The sequence below is a fragment of the Cercospora kikuchii genome (genome assembly GCF_019650295.1).
Source record: "Cercospora kikuchii DNA, contig_00001, whole genome shotgun sequence".
NCBI lineage: Eukaryota > Fungi > Ascomycota > Dothideomycetes > Mycosphaerellales > Mycosphaerellaceae > Cercospora > Cercospora kikuchii.
Window position 1 is genome coordinate 200,341 of NW_025408582.1, and position 21,377 is coordinate 221,717.

A 21,377-nucleotide genomic window follows, 5' to 3' on the forward strand; every position below is an offset into this window, starting at 1 on the left:
ACAATAGGTACGGAGTGCTACGGACAGGCTTTATAGACACTGCGCTACCCTATAGGTAGCCCTCTTTGACAGGACGTAGCTCGAAGAGAGGAAGGGAGAGCTTTCTCTCTTCGAGCGTATAAGTGTGCAGGCGCTCCCGTGCTTCCCGCGCACGTGAGCCGGGGTCGGCGTTACTAACTTCCGCCGACTTCCAGGCAGTCTTATGTCTACGGGCCTAGCCCGTGACAAGATCCTTCTAGTTTATTAATTCTTCTATTTAGAATAGAAGGTTAATTAAGGTAATTATTCGCGTTCGGATTAGCGTTTAAAGGATAGTAATAATCCTTATAATGTTACGGTTCATGTGACAAGAGGCTCAGCCCGAGCAGGCGCTGGGGCCTGAGGCATACGCCAAGGATCCAATGATCAGAGGCGCTCAGACCAACACCATCCTGATCACACTGATCACACTGATCACACTGAGCAGAATGATCAGGACCTTGATCAGCGCGATCAGTATGCTCAGAAGCATGAGCAGAATCCTTTTGTATATATCGAGCGATGAGTATCGCCTCTCTAGATAGTCATCGCGTACAACTCACTGTTCTATCTCACTGATTGGAATATTGAGATCCCAACTTCGTTACACTTCAACTTCATCCGACAAGCTCAAACCCCGATCGAGCTTAAGCTTCTGCTTAGTGAGATCTTAGGTCATCAGCCTCCCGCAGATAAACCTAACAGCTTTGTACGCCCTTAAGGATGTCTAACGACAGAAGTGTTAGGGGAACTCCCGCCCCCAGCGAAGTAGGAACGAGTCGATCCTCCCGAACCACGAACGGAACCCTCGACCTTAAGGACTTGAAGGTCGCCAAGCCGGATCTCTATTGGGGAGACCGCGACAAGATCCAACCATGGTTCAACCAACTTGCCTTATACTTCAGGTTCAACGAAGTCAAGGAATCGGACAAGACACTCTTTGCCTCCACCTTCCTGAGGGGGAGGGCGGAGAACTGGTTCAAGCCTCACCTGGAAGACTATCTCTACAAGGGAGAGGACGAAGACGGATATTTCAACAACTTCTTCAAGTTCCGCAAGGAGATGACTGAGCTGTTCGGAATCTCCAACCAGATCAGCACTGCTGTTCGGGTTGTCCAACATCTCAAGCAAACCACATCGGCCTCCGAGTACGCGGCGAAGTTTAAGGAATACTCCCAGGTGATTGGATGGGACGACGAAGCCCTCCAAGTCATGTTCCGACGAGGCCTCAAGGAAAATGTCAAGGATGAGCTCACCCGTATGGGATTGGGCGCGAACATCGACACCCTTGAAGTCTTAATGAAAAAGGCAATCGAGATCGACGATAGCCTCTACGAGAGAGCGCTAGAAAGGAAATACGACTCGAAGATATCTGGAGTTGCAGGATACATCCCAGGCGGACCAAGACGACAGGGCCATAGACCAAACAACAATCAAAACAAGCCCTACTACGGACCCCAACCGATGGAACTCGACGCAACCCAGAAAGGTCGTAAGATCAAAGGAAGAGGCAAGCCGAAGGGCAAGCCAAAAGGAAAACAAGGTAGCGATAAGACTTGTTACAACTGTGGCAAACCAGGCCACTTCGCGAGGGATTGTCGTTCCAAGAATATGGTGCAGCGACAATCAATCAATACGATGCAACGAAAAGAAGGAGGACGAGGAGGCTATAACGACAACCAGTCTCCCAAGGAGATCCGACTTCTAGGCATGATATCCCAGAAACGAAAGAACGAGGAAGGAACCTCGGAAACCGACCAACTCATATCGCTCGAACGACTCAACCGACAAATAAGCGAGATCGAGAACGAAATGCATCCCCTCACCTCGAAGACCGGACTGTGGTCAGACCAGGAATACAAGCGATTCAAAGAATTGATTCGACAGTACAGCAGGACAACCAACGAACTCGAGGCTCTAAGGGACGCAATGGTCGAAGAACCTACGACAAAACGGACGTTTGGAATGATGCAACGACGAAGCATCCCAACACAGATCCGCTGGGAAGAGCGTCACGGACACGGAAGCCTTCACTGGCGATTCTGTTACGATGACGCATGCCAAACCCACATCTCTTCCAAGAGGGAGAACAACTTCTTCCCGACCAAACCAATCCGAGAAGAAGACCCTCCAATCCGGCGATATGATGACGGAAGTAGGCCCTTGCCTATTCCAGAGGAGCTACAAGAATTAGCACCACACCTCAGACTCGCCGAGGAAGAAAACAACGACGAACCTTGCCAAGAAGACGAAGAGAATAACCCTCCTGAAATCGACTCCGAGGAGGAAGGGCAAGACTCGTCCGCAGACGAAGAAGACGTATCGGAAGAATCATCCGATGAAGAATCAGACCCGGATGACGAAATCACGACATTCACGTGTACCCAAGCAGGAATAATGCGCAAGGTTATGCTATTCCTGGCTATGCGACAGGAAGACACATTCCCGAGAATCGGTGGAAAGCGATACCTACACCCTACCAAATTTGATCGAGCACTCAAGGAGCTTCGCATCAAGCTCTGGAACCAACCAAGAGTCTCTGTACAGTACGACTTTAGGTCGCTCGTACAAGAACTCGTCCCTATCGGAAGCACGATCACACCATTTGGATATGTCACACCGAGCGAAGAAATCGTGCCGAACTCAGCACGAGAAAACATACGCCGAATCTCCGAACAATATGCCAAGATACAACAATGTCAATCGATGTACGCTTGCATCGAAACACCAGAGGAGAAAACAATACACGAAACGATCAGATACACGTCACATCAGATCCGAGAATGGTATAGAACACCTACCATCGAGACCCAGTCGGGAAAAGGATCGACTCTCAAGGAATGAGCGTCCAAAGAGAGTTCTGCAACACGGAAAGCGCTCAAGCATCAACATCAGTCTTTCGCACCAACATTACCGTCAACGGACACAAGGTCCAAGCCATGATTGATTCTGGAGCGAGCGGGAACTTTGCCTCCAAATCATTTGTGAAGCGATATGGGATAGCTACCCAATCGAAGGACGAAGGGTACGAATTGATCGCAGTCGACGGATCATCGTTACCAAGCGTGGAACGAGAAACCATTCCGTTACCACTTGCTATCCAACAGCACCACGAGGAAATTGTCTTAGACATCACTGACATGGCCAGTCATGATATCGTACTAGGCATACCTTGGTTGAGAAAGCATAATCCAATCATCGATTGGAGACGAGGAGTACTCAGGTTTGAACAATGCAATTGCGTTATCGACATTGACCCTATGCAGCGACAGAGTTCACTGATAGATGAGGCTAGGAGACAGATCAACGAAATGACACTCCAGTCGCCCGGAGCTACGAAACGATCGAGCCCAACTCGGACAGTTACTCACGATGGCAAGGAGAGCAATCAAGTCACGAGAACAGATGGAAGTAACGCACCATCGAAGGATACGGCCTCGGAACCCGATATCCCCAAGGAGTATCAAAAATGGGCGAAACTCTTTGAAGAGGTAGAAGACATCACTGCTTTACCTAAACACCAGACATGGGATCACCGGATCAACCTGAAACCCGGAACGGAGCCCCCATTCGTGCCACTATTCAAGAAATCCGAACATGCGCTCCAAGAAGAAGATAAATGGCTACGCAAGATGCTAGCCAAGGGCTGGATACGAAAATCCAGGTCCAGTGCAGGCGCACCTATCTTCGGCGTTCCAAAGCCCAACGGGAAGACACGAATCGTCGTTGACTACAGGAAACTCAACGACATCACGATCAAGAACCGATATCCATTACCCAACATCGAAGAATCACAGGACAGACTTACCGGATCAGACTGGTATACGAAGATCGATCTACGAGACGCATTCTATGCTATCCGCATGGCGGAAGGCGAAGAATGGAAGACGGCGTTTCGAACGCGCTACGGATTGTACGAGTTCACAGTTATGCCAATGGGATTAACCAATGCGCCAGCCTCCTGCCAGGAGATGGTAAACGACATTCTCAGAGATCTGCTCGACATATGCGTCATCGCATACATGGACGACATTCTTGTCTACACTAAAGGATCTCTCGAGAAACACAAACGACAAGTACAAGGCGTATTCGAAAGGCTCTCCCGAGTAGGATTCCGGACCGCACCCGAGAAATGCGAATTCCATAAGAAGGAAGTCAAATTCCTTGGCTTCATCATCAATACTAAAGGAATCGCAATCGACCCGGAAAAAATCGAATCTATCAAGACGTGGCCAACCCCGAAGACAGTCAAGGATGTGCAATCATTCCTTGGACTAGCCAACTACAATCGGAAGTTCATCAAAGATTACTCCAAGATCGCCACACCACTGTCAGACCTTACAAAGAAGGACCTCAAATGGAAATGGGAACAACAACATCAAAGAGCATTCGACAAGCTAGTACAGATGTGCTGCGAAGCACCAGTACTGATGATGTTTGACACGAAAGAACCAGTCTACATCGAGACTGACGCATCGGATCTAGCCATAGGAGCATGCCTCACACAGATGCATGATGGGAAACGACACCCAGTGGCTTATTACTCAAGAAAAATGTCACCCGCGGAACAAAACTACGATGTTCACGACAAGGAACTGCTAGCTATCGTTGCAGCATTGCAACACTGGAACTATTACGCGGAAGGAGCACCAGGACTAACGATTCTTTCTGATAACAAGAATCTAACCTACTTCACTACGACCAAAGTACTAACCCGAAGACAGGCCCGCTGGTCGGAACTGCTCGGACAGTACAAGTTCGAAATCCGCTACACTCCAGGAAAAGAGAATGGTAGAGCAGATGCCTTGAGTCGAAGAGTCGACTACATGGAAGGAAAAGAACCCGTACAACAACGAGTTCTCAAGGCCAACCCGGACGGAAGCCTTAGTGCCAAAACACAAGAATTCAACAACATAGTGCGAATCCTCAACGACACCGAGGAACAGTTTCCAATACTACAAGGAAAGTACCAGGTACCAAAGGACCGAGAAGAAGAATGCATACGACAACATCACGACGACCCGTCGAAAGGACACCCAGGAGCGACCAAGACTGTAGAACTCATCCAGAGAAGTTTCAGCTTTCCACAGATGCGACAGAAAGTGCTTAAGTACATAAAGCGCTGCGAGCATTGCCAAAGAAACAAGGCCGAACGACATGCAAAATACGGACACATACAGTTTAGGACTCCGCCACAACAACCTTGGGACGAAGTCACGATGGACTTCATTACCAAGCTCCCGCCCTCGAAGGACAAGGTCACGGAAAACACGTTTGATATGATCATGGTCATGGTCGACAGACTCACCAAATATGCACACTTCATACCTGCAAGCGAAAAATATACGGCGGAACAACTCGGATACCTCGTGATGGACAGGCTAGTACGATACCACGGATTCCCGAAAATCTTCATTACCGACAGAGACAAGCTATTCACATCGAACTACTGGCAAACACTGGTCGGAACCATCGGAATCAAACACAAACTATCTACGGCCTATCATCCTGAGACAGATGGACAAACGGAAAGGACGAACCAAACCCTGGAACAATACTTACGACACTACATCAATCACGCACAAGACAATTGGGTTACACTACTCCCCATGGCACAAATAGCACTCAACAACCACAAATCAGAGACTACGCAGGCTACGCCATTCTTTGCGAATTATGGACGAAATCCGAACCTGTTCGGAAACCCGCATAGTCATCCCCAAGCTGAAAGAGCAATGGTTGCAACAAAAGACATGAAAGAAATACACAAACAACTCGAAAACCGCATCCAAGACTCGCAAAAGACAGTCGCCAAGTCCAGGCAAGAAAAAAGAAAAATGGCACCTCAGCTTAAGAAGGGGGATAAGGTCTATCTTCTTACCAAAAATCTGAAGACAAGAAAGAAGACCAAGAAGTTGGATCACGTCAAGGTCGGACCATTTTTGATTGACGAAGTCAAAGGACCAGTCAACTACCGACTCAAGCTACCAAGGGATGCAAGGATCCACCCAGTGTTCCACGTATCGTTACTGGAACCCGCTGACGCCGAAACCCCATGCCAAGAAACATTCCACTTCCAGCCGGAAGAAGAAGACGAGTTCGAAGTCGAAAAGATCCTAGACCAAAGGGGCCAGAAGTTCCTAGTCAAATGGAAAGGGTACGACGAGTCCGAAAGTACCTGGGAACCTCGAAGGAACCTCACGAACTGCCAAAAGCTCATCAGCGATTTCCTCTGGAAAGCATAGGACCAACCAACCCTACGAACTGCCACCGGCCTCCAGGGCAGTACCACCAGGAACAACGCCAGAAGGGTCGATCGCGTTGTTAATAAAATCAAGCGACGACCAGACGGCGGGAGAAAGACCGACTGTTGCATCCGCCGCTGGACAATCCACGTCCTCGTCCTCGACGAATTCCCCAGACTCCTCCATCTCAGATTGCAGGCACAGGGCCTTCTTTCTCGCCCGCTCCTCCGCCTGCCTCAAGATTTTCTTGTTGCGCATGAGCCTGGCTAGAATGACAGCGAGCTCTTCCTCATCTTTCTCAACCTTCTTTCGATACTCCTCCCGAGTCCGGTCCAACGACTCCCATGACAAGTTCACACACTTGCGACCCCGCTTTACACACTCCGCACATCTCAGCCGATACGATCCCTCCATAACGATACAGTCGTGGCCGTTCAGAAAGCAATGGTCGCAAGGAATGACCGACGGAGAACCAAAGGCGATAGTTTCCTTGTAGAGGCGAAGACGGTTGCGGGAAGAAGAAGAAGACATCTTTGGAAAACAAGAAGCAGCTTACCCAAACCTTATGACCTCAGAGCTTCGGGACGAAGCTAGGCCAGAAGGGGGATGGTGTTACGGTTCGAGAGCACAGCCGCCTCGACCTCCACGCTCATTGGCTCAGGCAGCGCCCCACTCGAAAGCCACTCACTCCAGAGTGGATGATCGGGAAGACACGACGGGCCAAGGAAAGCACAACAACAGGGTGCCTGAGGCAACGAGGGCCTGGCTGCACCCGATCATTCCTTGGCAGTGCTGAAGTGATCAATACTCACTCGAGGTGATGATTGATCACGACTTCTCGAGCGATCCCAGAACATCTGGGATTCTCCTTTGTATATAGCGAGCGATGAGTATCGCCTCTCTAGATAGTCATCGCGTACAACTCACTGTTCTATCTCACTGATTGGAATATTGAGATCCCAACTTCGTTACACTTCAACTTCATCCGACAAGCTCAAACCCCGATCGAGCTTAAGCTTCTGCTTAGTGAGATCTTAGGTCGTCAGCCTCCCGCAGATAAACCTAACATTAGGCTACCGACGGACTAGTAGAATATAATAACTTTAAGTACTAAAAGCTAAAGAGAAGCGCTATCGATTAATATTAAGAAAGACTTAGAACGTTACCGATACGAGAAGTCTATTACGATATGTTACGGTTTGATTGGACGACACAGCCAAGAACTGATCAGGCAGAGTGGCTGCGATCAGTTTGAGGATCACGTGAGTGATCACTGAGCAGCAGAGCGATCAGCGATCACTGATCACGGTGGTCACAGTGATCAAGGTGAGCATGCAGGAGACTAGGTGCTATATAGACGACGCTCTTTACCGTAGGATAGGAGCTTCGTGCTCAACTCAATACAACTCTCTTGGGGTTATGTTACAAACCTTTCAGGACCTTCTCTGATATACCACGAGGACATTGCGAGGATCGACACTTCCTAGGCCACCCCCATATTAGATTAGGGTCAGGCTGCCAACGGACCGGCAGGACGTAACAACTTTGAGCACCAAAAGCCGAAGGGAAGCGCTATCGATCAATGTCAAGAAAGACTCAGGACGTCGCCGACACGAGAAGTCCATCACGACAACAGCTATCGACTGGAATCACGGAACGAATGAGCAACATGTCGATTAACGGAAGCGGGAAACAATCGACTCCCACTATGAGCACAGCGGGCTCATACGAGTCAACCCACGCACCTAAGATATCCACGCCGGAGACGTTCGACGGGACTAAGGAGAAGTTGGAGAGCTTCCAGCTGCAGGTTCAGCTGTACCTCCACTTCAACGCGCACCAGTTTCATAGCGAGGCCGACAAGGTCTTGTATGCCGCATCCTTCCTACGAGGAAGAGCCGCCAGAGGATTCCGAGCATACCTGAAGGACTGGCTGGTCTGCCAGAATTCAGATGATGAACCAGAAACGGAAACCAGAAGAATCTTCCACAGCTACGATAAGTTCGAAGAAAAACTTAATGATCTATACGGGATACCCAACGAGGAGGCACACGCCGATCGCCATATCCGACAACTCCGACAAACCACTTCTGTCGCCGCCTATGCGTCAGAATTCCAAGGATATCAGGCCGATCTCGAGTGGAACGACGCTGCCTATCGTTCGCAGTTTTACCTGGGACTGAAGGACTCAGTCAAGGCCGAGTTATCCCGAAACTCCAGCATGACCACGCTTGGTGCAATGATCAAAGCAGCGAAGGAAATCGACGAGAGACTCCAGGAGCTGAAATACGACCGATTCGTACAGCCTGGATACCAGAGACCCGCACGAGGCGGAAGAGGGAGCTTCAAGGCCAGAAGCCAGGACCCTGACTATGGAGATCCAATGGAGTTGGATGCTACCGAACGTACGCGAGGAAGGAAGCTGAAGAACAAAGGCTTCACCTGCTACGAGTGTGGCGAGGAAGGCCACTACGCGCGAAACTGCAGAAAGAAAAACAAGGTCAGCCGTGAGATGAACACCATGGCTCGGACAACAGCATACCGGGAATGCGAGGAGGACTCCTCGAAATCCGACTAGTTCGGAGGGACAACCCCGAAGAGGCTCATTGAACCGCGGTCTCTTGGTTCAGTAGCCTAGAGAGAAAAGAGATCAGCACGACACGGAAAACCGCGAAACGAACGAGGGGAAAAACTTACTCGGAAAAAGACAAATCGTCAAAGGGAACAAAGCCTTGGAGACCAGGAGACATGAGGTTCCACCACAGGGGAGGCATTTCAAGGCTAGCCTCGGGGGCGGAAGCAGACGAAGAAGATGCCTCAACGCCGGATTCGAATTCCAGGAGGGCGGCCTGCTCAGCGGCCTCTGCCTCCTCGAGACCATCCAGCTCTTGACCGATCGCATCGTCGGTGCGACGTTCGAGAAGGCGAAGGCGTTTGCGGAGCTGCACCTTCTTCATCTTGAGCTTTATCTCCTCCTCTTCAATCTGCTCGATGTCGCGACGGAGCTTATCGCGAGTGTCCCGAAGACTCTCCCACTGGGGGGCGGAAATCTTCACGTCACACTTGCAACCTTTGCGAATGCACTCGGAGCATTTCCCAGAACGGGGACCCACGATACAGCGAGGTGCGGGTTCGCCAGCAGAGGAACGAGCGGTCTGACAGCGAGTGCAGGGAGCCATCTCAACACCGTTCGCAGCAACTTCTTTTGCGAGGGCAACACGACGAAGACGACTTGCGGAAGTATAGGGTGACGGGGAAGACATTCTTGAGAAACGAGGGAAACAAGAGGAAGGACGGATGGATGGATGGATGGATGGATGGAGTTTATTCCGCCCGGCGCTAAGCACCTAAAGGGCACACTACGGATATTACGTCATCACATTGCTTCCGGAAATTTTCCTGAACTCCAAATAGCCCATTCGGTTTGTCCTATCTCAGTTCTCCTGCTCCTTCTGTCCTATGTTGCCGGAAACTCGTACTAGGTTAGTGTGCACAAGCTCTCTTGAAGTCGCTCCTCCAAGTGTTCACTGTCCCATCTTCAGCGAGTGAAGCGTGTCTTGTTAATAGTACGAGGGTGCGTTGGGGGAAACGGTTAGTAGTAGTAGGTGTAAGGTTGGTGGCGTTGTGTCCTCTATGTGTCTCGGTTGGCCGTCACCTGGCTAGGGGAAGGTTGGTACGATGAGCTCTCGAGACGGCCTGTAGCCATAGCGAACTGGATCGTCGCCAGGACTGCGTCTATTGCCGGTTTCCACTTCTCGTTGTCTGATGCTGCCTTTCCTCCGAGAAAAAAGGAGAGGTTGCCCCTCATAGTGTCTGTATGTTGTAGCATCTGTAGTCGGAGATCATCCCACAGACGGCACCGGAATAAGAAATGCTCGACGGTTTCAGTTGCTTGCGTGCATGCGCACAGGTCTGATTCTGCAGCTCCTATCCGGTGAAGGTAACCATTCAGTCGTGACATTCCGGTCCGGAGCTGTGCCAACACGCTCGCTTGTTTGCTTCCGAGGCGATCGTATACCATCCGTGTATGTGGACCAGGTATCGCGGTGTCGATTCGTCGTATATGCTTTCCTACGCCTTCGATCGGCTGCCGTCTTTTCCTCGTTTCTGCTTTCAAGTGGCTAATAGCAGTCGATCTAGCTGCTGGCCGGGTCGACTGTGGTATTTGACCTGGCTCCGTTGCAGCTTTCGCCGCCTCTTTTGCTTTTTGGCCAAGCTCAAACTCTGGAGTGGGACACCACGCCAACCGGACAGTATTGTGGCCCTGCAGGGCCCACGCGCTCTTATAGATTTGTTGTATGGTTTCCTGTCCTGACTGCTGTCTAGGCCGGCATACTGCCTGTAGTGCTGCTCGGTTGTCTGAGAAGAGATATATATTCCGCGAGACGGTAGATAGGGGTATTTGTGCAAGGCCTTCTGCCAACGCTATCAAGGCCGCCGTGTACGGGTTGTGCTCCGTCCTTGCTGATACTGTAGTCGAGACGACGGTGGATGGGGGCTCTCCCCGTTCGGTGTCTTGTATTGCGACTCCTGCGCCGACAATGTTGTTCCTCGCCGAGGAGCTTGTTGCGACACAGATACCTGCGCTCTGTTTGGCAGCGTTCACCGCTTCCTCTGTCGTTTCCTTCGCATCTGCTGCTAGTCGCCGGTGCCACGGTGCTACTGTGTATGGCGCGATGCTCTCCATACCTCTTGTCGATACCTTGTAGGTAGTTGACATCTGTTGCAGCGGGGAGCGGAACCTCCGGGTCGGTATAACCCTGAGTTTCGACAGCGGATTGGTCGTAGGCAGCGAGAGGATATCGACCCATGTGCTCGCGGCTTTGGCTGCGTGTCGTTGCTGGACTGTGCGCATGCTTGCCTCTGCTTCGGCCACTTCTCTTGCTACTGTGCGGAAGCAGCCCGTGACTGCCTGTGCTCCGATTCTTTGTACTCGATTTACTGCAGCCGCAAGTCGCCCTTTACACTTGTACATCCACACCGGCGATGCGTAGTCGACTACTGGCGCCACCATTGTTTCGAACAGCCTGCGGGCGGTAGATGGTGACAGCCCTCGCAGTCGTTTCAGTGCCATTGCAGCAGTAAGACCTGCAGTGGCCGCTCGTGCGATATGCTGTTGGAATCGAAGTTCCGAGTCCACGACCACTCCTAGGATCTTTGTGCTGGTCACCGGCTCCACCTCTTGTCCCTTGACCAGAACTGGTCGGACGCTACTTCGGCACGGTATTCGCGTAAAGTGGATAAAGGCTGTCTTGTCGCCTTCAAAGGTGGCACCGCTTCTTTGTTCCCACTCTATCGCTTGGTCGACAACCGCCTGGATCCTGCCTTGGTTTGCCTCTGCAGAGGGGCCTGTGACCCACGCTGTGTAGTCGTCGACAAATGCTATAGCACCGCCATTGCTATCGATCTTGCGCTGGACTAGGTCCGCATTAAAAAAGAGGAACAGGACTGGTGATAGTGGCGACCCCTGCGGCAATCCTGCTTGCTGTAGCGCTTGTCGCTCCGATGCCTGGCCATTAACTACGATTGTAGCCGACCGGTCCGAGCAGAAGGAATCGATCCATTTGACTAGCGTTGCGGGGATGCCCCTTGCTTGGAGTCGCTGCAGTAGTCTTTCCTTACACACTCCATTATATGCACCTTTCACGTCGAAGCTGATCAGGCTGAGCACCCTCCTGTTACGCCATGCCTTGTAGATGTGCAGCATATAATTACACTCGTTCCTACAAACTTATGTAAGGCAGGTAGACAAAGTCTGCCCACGCTTTCCCGCTTAGGGACACCTCTGCGCCTTTATCGCTTCGAGGGAGAGGCCCCAGGCCAAAGCCCCTACCCTACGCTCCATATACTGTTTGCTCCTTAAGCCTTGGTTATGCTCTTTCGGACTTCAGCGAACTGAAGACCGGTCGCCTCTCTTCCAAGACCGACATGCGCGTCCGTCCTCTCGGGCTGAGCAGACAGTGTCTCAGTCGCTGCCATTGCCCACCACGCCCCAGGAGAATGACTCCCTTCGCGTTACCATACCGCATCTCTTTGGCTATGGCCGGCCATGTCTCGCAGGCTTGCTCGAGCGTCTACTCCTAGCCAGGCAGCAGTGCTCTTGCGTTTCCACCCACTAACCAATGTATCGCCTCCTCCTCGCCTCCTCACGCCTTGCACCCCCTCCTTCTTGCCTCGAGTCTTCCCTTCGGCTCGCCTCTCTGTGTCTCCTTTGCCTGCTTCTCTATGTGGGCCTTCCTAAGTTTCCGAGCTCTTCTAGGTGACTGCTGGACTAGGTGTCCTTCTTTGTAAGGCTGTGCCCCGGGCAAAACCCTCCTACTCGCACCTGAGCAATCGACAGGCCCCTACGGGCTTCGTAGCGTTACTCCGAGCTCCATTGCCCGCCAACTAACGCCTCCCTTCTAGCTCTTTCACCTCGGCTCTTCCAAGTGTATAACGCATCTGCTTCCGGCCTTAACAACGCGTACGCTCTCCGAGTCCCCTCAAAGCCTTCCAGAGGTAGGTGGTTCGGATCCAGAGACTGCATATTGGGTGACTTGTTGTCCTTTTGGCTCCAAATACCCTCAGCTGAGGATTCCTCCCATACACCAGAGGTGTCCTATCGACGCCTAGGAGTTCCGCGGCTCTTTCGCACGCTCACGATTAAGCGGACCTGTTTCTAACGCAGGTAGGTCGTCGTCGGATGGTTTTCAAAACCATTTCGGTGGTAGTCCTCTGTTCGGAGTAGTCTTGGCGAAACCGCACCGGATTTCGCACTCCACCACTCCGCTCCACCATGCCGTGCACTTTGCCAGCACGGTCGAGTTGCGAGCTCGACCGCCTGTTTCCGCCTGCGGCCGCGTGGAGGCGTGCAATCGGTCTTCGCAGGCAAAAGGAAGGACGAGGTTAAGCTTCGGGACGAAGCTGACTAAGGAGGGGATGGTGTTACGGTTTGATTGGACGACACAGCCAAGAACTGATCAGGCAGAGTGGCTGCGATCAGTTTGAGGATCACGTGAGTGATCACTGAGCAGCAGAGCGATCAGCGATCACTGATCACGGTGGTCACAGTGATCAAGGTGAGCATGCAGGAGACTAGGTGCTATATAGACGACGCTCTTTACCGTAGGATAGGAGCTTCGTGCTCAACTCAATACAACTCTCTTGGGGTTATGTTACAAACCTTTCAGGACCTTCTCTGATATACCACGAGGACATTGCGAGGATCGACACTTCCTAGGCCACCCCCATATTAGATTAGGGTCAGGCTGCCAACGGACCGGCAGGACGTAACAAGCATATACCCCCCTTCGTCGCCGCGCCTTGGCGGACAGGCCCGACTATCTATATCGACAATATAGAAGAAGCACGCAACAGGCATAATATCGAGAGCGAAAAGGTAGAGAATATCTGTATTTATACTAATAGCAGCGGGATTGGAGGTTATATAGGAGCGGCAGCCGTGTGCCTAACCGCGAACAAGATAGAGAGGACGTATATAGGGATGGACACAATATCGACCGTATACGCTGCAGAGCTGCAAGGCATTAAGCTCGCATTACAGATCGCCCAAAATACCTTAGAAGACTCCTTAGGCCCGAGGCAGGTGTTACGGTTTGAACAGGGAACGCTCACAGCCACTCGCTTCACACTCTGGAGCAGACAGGGGCTTGGCAAAGGGAGCTGCTCTGTCACGTGATGGACAGCTGCTCAGTCGGAGCAGAAAGAGCGGCTTGGGAGAAAGCGCTCTAACCGCTCTCTAGGGATAGTATATAGACGACGCTCTTTACCGTAGGATAGGAGCCTCGTGCTCAACTCAATACAACTCTCTTGGGGTTATGTTACAAACCTTTCAGGACCTTCTCTGATATACCACGAGGACATTGCGAGGATCGACACTTCCTAGGCCAACCCCATATCAGATTAGGGTTAGGCTGCCGACGGACAGGCAGGACGTAACAGCAGGTCGCTATCTAGACCGACAACTAAGCAGCGATACGCTCACTCGTCCGCGCTAAAGGACGAACCGGAGTATTTATCCTAAAGCAAATCGCCTGCCGAACAGACGTACTACAGGACAAAGGTTATACCGTTACAATCCGGTAGATCCCCTCCCATAAGGGCATTAAAGGAAATAAGGCCGCCGATATTGCAGCTAAAGAAGCTATAGGCTGGAGAGAAAGGTAAGATAGCAGCGAGGCGGCCGATAGAGCCGCCTAGCCCGAGGAACTCTATGCCGTCCTATCTACGCGGAGACGAAAGAATCGAGAAGAAGCTAAGAGGAAATGGCAGGCTATATAGCGTACGGGAACGACAGGGAGGTCCTCGTACAGGTATACTCTAATCCCGAGCAAGAGAATCCTCCAACTCTATAGCGGCTTGTCCAAGCAGGAAAGCGCGCTGCTTGTTTAGCTCCGCACCGAGAAAATCGGGCTCTAGGACTTCCTCTTCAACTGCAACGTCTCCGGCGTCCGGGACTCTATATGCAACTGCCGCGAAGGACGACAAACTGTCCGACACGTAGTTCTAACGTATCGCCGACTGCGCGACCTGCGCAAGGAGCACCTCGGCGGACTTCCTGGCCGCACCAACCTCCGGAATATCCTGAATAGCTACAAGCTAGCCACAAAGACTATCTATTTTATAGAACAGGCGCAGATCCTAGGGCAGATTGGGATTGGGGAGGAATAGACGATGTCGAGCACTGGGCGGAGACAGTAGGTACGCGGATAGCGAAAGATGAGGCGCAGCCTCGAGGAGCCTAGTATATAGCAATCAGCAGAGAGATCACTATTACCTGGAAGAGCTTGGCGGCAAGGACAGGTTAGTGGTTAAGGAGCAGAGTGAGGGTGAAGGGGTCGGCTAGTCTTTGTTTACTACGGTAACATTAGCGAAGTAGGGCTATCTCTATTTGGGATGGCGTCGGCAGACCGCCGCACCTTTGCTTCCGGGCATAGCTGCCTTCGTGGCGGCTGCAACCGTGTAGGAATCAATCAAATCAAATCAAATGGCCTTGGGATGGCCGTAAAAGCAGCCTGTCCTAGCCAGAGACACGTAAAAGGTCTCGTCCTGGATAATGACGGGAAAAGGTCTCGCCGCCGCGCGAGGGGCCGTCGTGCGGAAGCCGGCGGAGCAAACGCGACGGCGTTGACCTCAGCTACACTTACTATCTAGCACTTCCATCTACCCCACTCGCACTGAGGTAACTAAGTGAGAGCTTAGGAGGTGTCGCCTGTCGATGGAATACGCAGCTATGGCTAGATGGAGTTCTAGAGCGGAGGTAAGAGTTACCACCTCCGGAGCACAGGCTGACAGGAGGCTACAGAACGACAAGGGAAAACCACCTACAAAACCAGGGGATGTGGCGTACGAAAACCATCCGACTCCTGCCTACCTGGAACGTCGAACCAGGCCCGAAGCCGGTGCATCACTTGTCGCCCCTAAGCTGCTGGTCGCGCGGCAGCTTTCAAGAGGAAGGTATGGGGACAGCACAGCTGTTAAGACGATAAGACCGGTGGACGTGTAATCGAGCTAGGCACGAGACAGGACACCCCTGACCTATACGCGCTCTGAGACTAGCAAAATGCTGGCGAGGGTAGCCGACTTGTTCCTACTTGCAGTGTAGAAGCTGCACACGCTGGCTATCAGCGTGAGGAGGCAGGCCACTGCCACAGGCAGAGGATTTGTTCGCCGATGTGGGTTAGAAGCCACACATCCTGCTCGCAGGATGAGGGGACAGGCCACCTCTGTGGCGGACTTGTATAAACAACGAGCATAGGGTTGGTTAGTCGGGTAGGCAAAGAGGTTTCGCTGCCGGCTGGGGCGCTATCTCGATCCTACACGGCAAGACATAGTCGGCCTGCTTCGGGGAGACCTGGGCAGGTAACGCGAAACGACTTCGGTCGCGGGGCGTAGCGCGCAATGGCGGCGACAGAGACACCGTCTGCGCGGCTCGAAAGGACGGATGCGCATGTCGGTACACAAAGAGAAGGAAGCCGCTGGCCCACTCGCACTGGGAGCCTTGTTCGTTATGCAAGGTGGTGTCGCCACCAGCGGAGCCTGTGCTGTGTGCTTATGGAGCAAATCTTAGGATAAGGCAGGCGTCCTGAAAGAAAGACGTAATCTGAGATAGGGGTCCTTATGATGGGGGACATGTCCGACCCTATCGCAATCCTAAGGGCTTCTACGGACAGAACACATCGGGCTGAATGACTACCTCCACCGCCGAAGGGTACCCGGCTACGAATCCCCGGCGTGCCCGTGCGGGTTCGCGCGGCAGACGGCGAAACACATTGTGCTGTTCTGTCCCCGCTTCGAACGGGATCGCGACAAGATGACGCGGGAGGCAGGGACGCAAGATTATCTCGAAATGCTATCGACGGAGAAGGGGCTCCGCGCAGTAACTGCGTGGTTCTTGGAACAGAACATTCTTCCGCAGTTTAGTCTGGCGCAGGAAATGTGGAGAAAGAGGGGCCGGCGAGGAAGGAGAGAGGGGCGCGACGTCGACGACTGACGCTGCCCGGGCTGCAGGAGAAGCAGCTCACGGTTCGAGCAGTTCCCTGGCGTGAAAGACGAACAACAAAGGTAAAGGAGCTTTTCACCCGGGCCCCGGCCACGGTTTTTCTCTTCAGCGAATAAGTAGCAACTCCCGCATGGACCCGCAAGGGAACCACATCGGTGTAAGAAATATGAATGAATGAATGAAATCAAATCAAATCAAATCAAATCATGATCACGGTGATCAGGGCAATCGCGCCAAGGCAAGGTACTATATAGACAACGCTCTTTACCGTAGGATAGGAGCCTCGTGCTCAACTCAATACAACTCTCTTAGGGTTATGTTACAAACCTTTCAGGACCTTCTCTGATATACCACGAGGACATTGCGAGGATCGACACTTCCCAGGCCAACCCCATATCAGATTAGGGTTAGGCTGCCGACGGACCGGCAGGACGTAACAGCCGCGATATTAATTCGCTACCAGCGAGCGCAACCCGTCGCCAGTTAGAGCAACCCATCAGCGAGCCAAATTGCTTCCATCGTAGCGGAAAGGCATGGTTCACGTAGCTTGGCACAAGGCGCAATCAGATTGACATGGCAAGGGCAACGTTCAATTTCCCCTTGTGTGCGGTTCCGGTAATGTTCAATAGTTGAGCTGTGGAGAAGAGCATGACAGTCATGGGCTTCGTCGTTCAAGATGGAGCATCATAGTGCTATGAATGCACTAGCAAGATTGGTGTTTCATAGGGGGTGGAAGTATGCACTTGTAGATACAATAGTGATCGGAGAAAGATGCGCTGAAGCTCTTGCTAAGAAAAAGTTCATAATTGCCAATTAAGAGTATCAGCCTACCGTGATCAAAGCGTTTATGCGCTAGAATGGGCCGACTAGAGATGTGGAAGAATTGTGCCATCCTCTTAGAGAATGAATACAGCTACTTGAAAGAGTTCTACTCTCTTCGTCGAAGCTTTTAGCTACATCCGACACCTCTGTGATGCGAGAAGCTCACTTCATATTCCACAAATCTCATGACCAATCACCCTCATCTTCGACTAGCTGGCCTTTAGCGGAAGCTTCTAAGAGCTCACGGACTGACCAAGGTTTGTAGTTGTAGCCCGGGACGTGATTTGTGTTAGTGAAAGGCGCGCCCGTTCGAATGTGCTCTGCGCATTGTTGGTAATTATCCATTGCATATTCCTCTGGATCGTGGTTGTTAATCCAGTTCCTGAAGAATAATTTGGATAGCACCTCTGGGTGCTGTGATATAAACTCCCAGTCCGTTTTGTGGAGCATTTCGCGATTCTTAAACCCCATTTTCTGGGCACAAGACACTCGCTCAAACCTGTCACATGATCTCGGTTAGCTTTGGGCGCCCTTAGTTGGCTACCTGCGATGTGTAGATTAACACAGACCTCAACTTGTTGTGTACTAACGTAGCTAAAGGCACGTTATCAACTCCACCGAGATCCAAGCACGTAGCTAGAGAGAAGGCATCTTCCATTGCCATGGTGGCACCAGCACCAGAAGTCGGCAGAAATGGGTGCGCGGCATCACCTAGCTGAACGACCCGACCACCATCGGATACCCATTGCGGCTGTGGGTCACGCCACATCATTTTCCAGTCAAATACCGAGCCTTGCGGCGTAGTTTTGATCATCTCTGGGACAAATTCGTCCCAGCCCTTGACAGCGTCAAGGGCATTATCGATCGTGGTAGGCTTGGACCAGCTCTCTTTGGCATCGCTATTGTGATCCTAGGTGGTGTCATTACTTGATAACAGGACTGTGAAGACTTACAACCGTATAAATCACACATACCCTGCAGGTAAGCATCCATGTTGCCTCATTTCGAATCCTGCCCGCTATGAAATGCGCGTCTGGACCAGCGTAGAAGAATCCCGTATCGAGGGCATGTCCAAGTCTCTCAGCAACAAGAGGGCTTTTCAATGCTTCCTCCACGGGAAACGTGATTCTGTACAGAACAAATCCAGAGCTGACGGGGGAGGTATTGGTCCCAGCAAATAATTTCCACGACTTGGAGCCTATTCCATCAGAAGCAACGACTAGATCCGCAGTAAACTTCCGGCCATCTTTTAAAATGATTCCACCTTGGTCTTTGGTTTCGAAGAATTCCTCGCCCGCTGTGTCGTACTCAACTGAAACGCCTTGTTCGGTGGCAAATTTGCGCAGCACTGTGTGAAGTTCTCCACGATTGATAAGGAGAGACTCTCCAGTCGAGTCACCCAGGATGAAGGGTGCAATATCAGCGCCGTCCCATCTCTTAAAGATCGCCTGGGCGTTCGAGGCGACTTGGCGCAGCCGTTCTACGAAGTCGGGCCACTTTGTTTGGGGTCGAAGGGCAGACTTTGAGATCACAATCATCTCACCTGCATTTAAAGTTGGTGAGACCTTGAGGTAACCATATTGCGCGTGGTGCGTCCGCTTACCGGTTGAAGTTGAGTTCGGCCTTCGCTCGTAGACCCGAACATGATGACCCTTTCGACAGGCCTCAATTGCAAAAGTTAGCCCTCCAATTCCGGACCCAACAACTAGAATGGAGAGCCTTTGTTGTGTATCCTGCGTCATGTTGAATCTCAGACTCGTGTGTTCGCAACTAGTAGCGTTGGATCTGAATAAGACTGGTACGTGGATATCCTGGAGGCAAAATAGATTAAAACGAGAATTCCTATAAATTCAGACATTTCGGACCCTTTCCGCAGGTTCGTACAGACATGCGTAAGCGATGGTTGATAAGCAGGTTGAGAGGTAGGGGTTCGGTCGGTCTTTGTACCTCTGAAGTGGTATTAGCGAAGTGGGTCTGCCCCGATTTGGTATCGCGTTAGCTAACAGTAATGTCATTGCTTCCGGGCAGAGCGGCAGTTAGTGTTACCGTTCTACTTTTTGCCTACATATATATGTCGCGGTTTCTGTTGGAGGTAGAACTCCCTTCCTAGAATCCAGATCTGTGAATACATTAACCATTCTTTTACGGATATACTGCTTGCCCGTACTACTTACATTGACCCTCCAGGTCTAGCAGGTAAGCTAAGAACGAAGAGCATTGAATATACATCTCTAAGATGACTTGACTATGCAGCATCGCCGTAGTCGTAGCTATGGCGGCTCAACACCTAGCTATACGAGTCTCTGACATCGAGCGCTCCACGCGCTTCTACGTCGAAACTTTCAAAGCCAAGCGGGTTCTCAACCACTACCTGAACGACAAGCAGTTCACACAGCTGCTCTTCAATCTAGAAGACACCGAGTATCTGATCGGCTACATTGAATTACCAGACGGATTCGGTCTTGAGCTGTTTCAATTCATGCCCGATGCATACCCGACAATCGGCGTTCCACAAGCTCAAGCTTCGTTTATGCACTTTGCTATTGCTGTTGATGATGTTGCAGCGACACTGGCGCGTGCAGTTGCCGCCGGAGGTAAAAGCTTCGCGCCACCAGCGGGCTGGGCACCAAGCGATCCGGCCAAATATGCGTACCTAAGGGACCCTGACGGAAATATTATCGAGTTGAATGATACAACATGGAGCCGAATACTTACTTCGGCTATTGAGCTTCACCCAGAAGCCGCTCTTTAGCCGCAGTATAGCAATGGCAGAGTGTTAGGGAGGCTCCAATTCCAAGTTGAACACAAACATAGATACGCAATCAAGAGCCGATGTCCATGTGCCGGCTATTAGTGCGGGTCATCGAATTAATGTGTACAGGCTCTACGGCTTTTCTAGTCGGATGGTATATTGTTTGCAGCCTCTGGCTACTAGATCTACCTAGCAGCTCGTTCTCCACGTCTATGGCCCCGGGGCGCTGCCGGTATCGGCACGTTTCTGTTCCGGTGCCGTGGTCCTTGTTCCGGTGCCGTGGTCCTTGTTCCGGTGCCGTGGTCCTTGTTCCGGTGCCGTGGTCCTTGTTCCGGTCCCGTGGTCCTTAATTGTGTATAGGCTCGGCTACGAGCAGAACCTCTTCCAAATCGAAGGAGTCGAATGCTCTCGAGAGGTCGACGTCCTTTCAGCGATCGGCAAAAGGGCCAGTGCATAGTACAGCATATATGGACTGCATGATATAACACCCCTCCCTTCGTTTCGTTTCGTTACGTTATTCAGCCTAGCTATGCACGTCTGCCTCTCTGCTATCCAACGTAGTGTGGCGATCTCAGCGGCTATTGAAAAGTATCCGGCGAACTCCTAATCCAGTAAGCAGATGTAATCATGACCAAATATTAGATTGCGCAGAGAGATGTCGATGTGGGTGAAGACCAACGGCGTCTCCGGCGATAGCCTGCTTTGAGCGGATCGAACACGGAGATGTCACAGGGCTGCAGCTTATGAGATGTATGAGATGGGAGGCGACACAGTGTAATGTTATTCTCGAAACAGAACTCTAGGACTTCGATAGTTTCATGCGTCCCGAACCCATCACAAATCAGCACTCGAGGTTTCTGTCCTGCACGTTCTTTAGTCTGGGGGTCGAACACCAGCTTCAGCCACTGCAAGCTGAGATATGAGTCCGTGTATCCGCTGTCAGAGAATGCGTAGTGCCATCCGGGAGTAGGCCACGTACTCCAGTTGGATCGGTGAGTGGCAGCGGGCCGGATGATCATAGGATGCAGATATCTGCCAT

At 51.6% G+C, this 21,377-nt stretch overlaps 3 protein-coding genes across 3 annotated transcripts; 1 reads left to right on the forward strand and 2 right to left on the reverse strand.

Moving 5' to 3' along the window:
• Nucleotides 1-6,275: 6,275 nt before the first annotated feature.
• Nucleotides 6,276-6,794, reverse strand: CKM354_000004700 (uncharacterized protein; the record flags this gene model as incomplete). Its single annotated transcript, XM_044795129.1, has 1 exon — nt 6,276-6,794. The coding sequence occupies one exon, from the start codon at nt 6,792-6,794 to the stop codon at nt 6,276-6,278; it is 519 nt and encodes a 172-aa protein (XP_044651064.1).
• A 10,975-nt stretch (nt 6,795-17,769) lies between these two features.
• On the reverse strand, nt 17,770-19,328 carry CKM354_000004800 (uncharacterized protein; the record flags this gene model as incomplete). Its single annotated transcript, XM_044795130.1, has 4 exons — nt 17,770-18,085; nt 18,156-18,496; nt 18,561-19,129; nt 19,190-19,328. 4 exons carry the CDS (start codon nt 19,326-19,328, stop codon nt 17,770-17,772), a joined length of 1,365 nt encoding a protein of 454 aa, XP_044651065.1.
• A 530-nt stretch (nt 19,329-19,858) lies between these two features.
• CKM354_000004900 (uncharacterized protein) lies at nt 19,859-20,338 on the forward strand (the record flags this gene model as incomplete). Its single annotated transcript, XM_044795131.1, has 1 exon — nt 19,859-20,338. One exon carries the CDS (start codon nt 19,859-19,861, stop codon nt 20,336-20,338), a length of 480 nt encoding a protein of 159 aa, XP_044651066.1.
• Nucleotides 20,339-21,377: the final 1,039 nt, after the last annotated feature.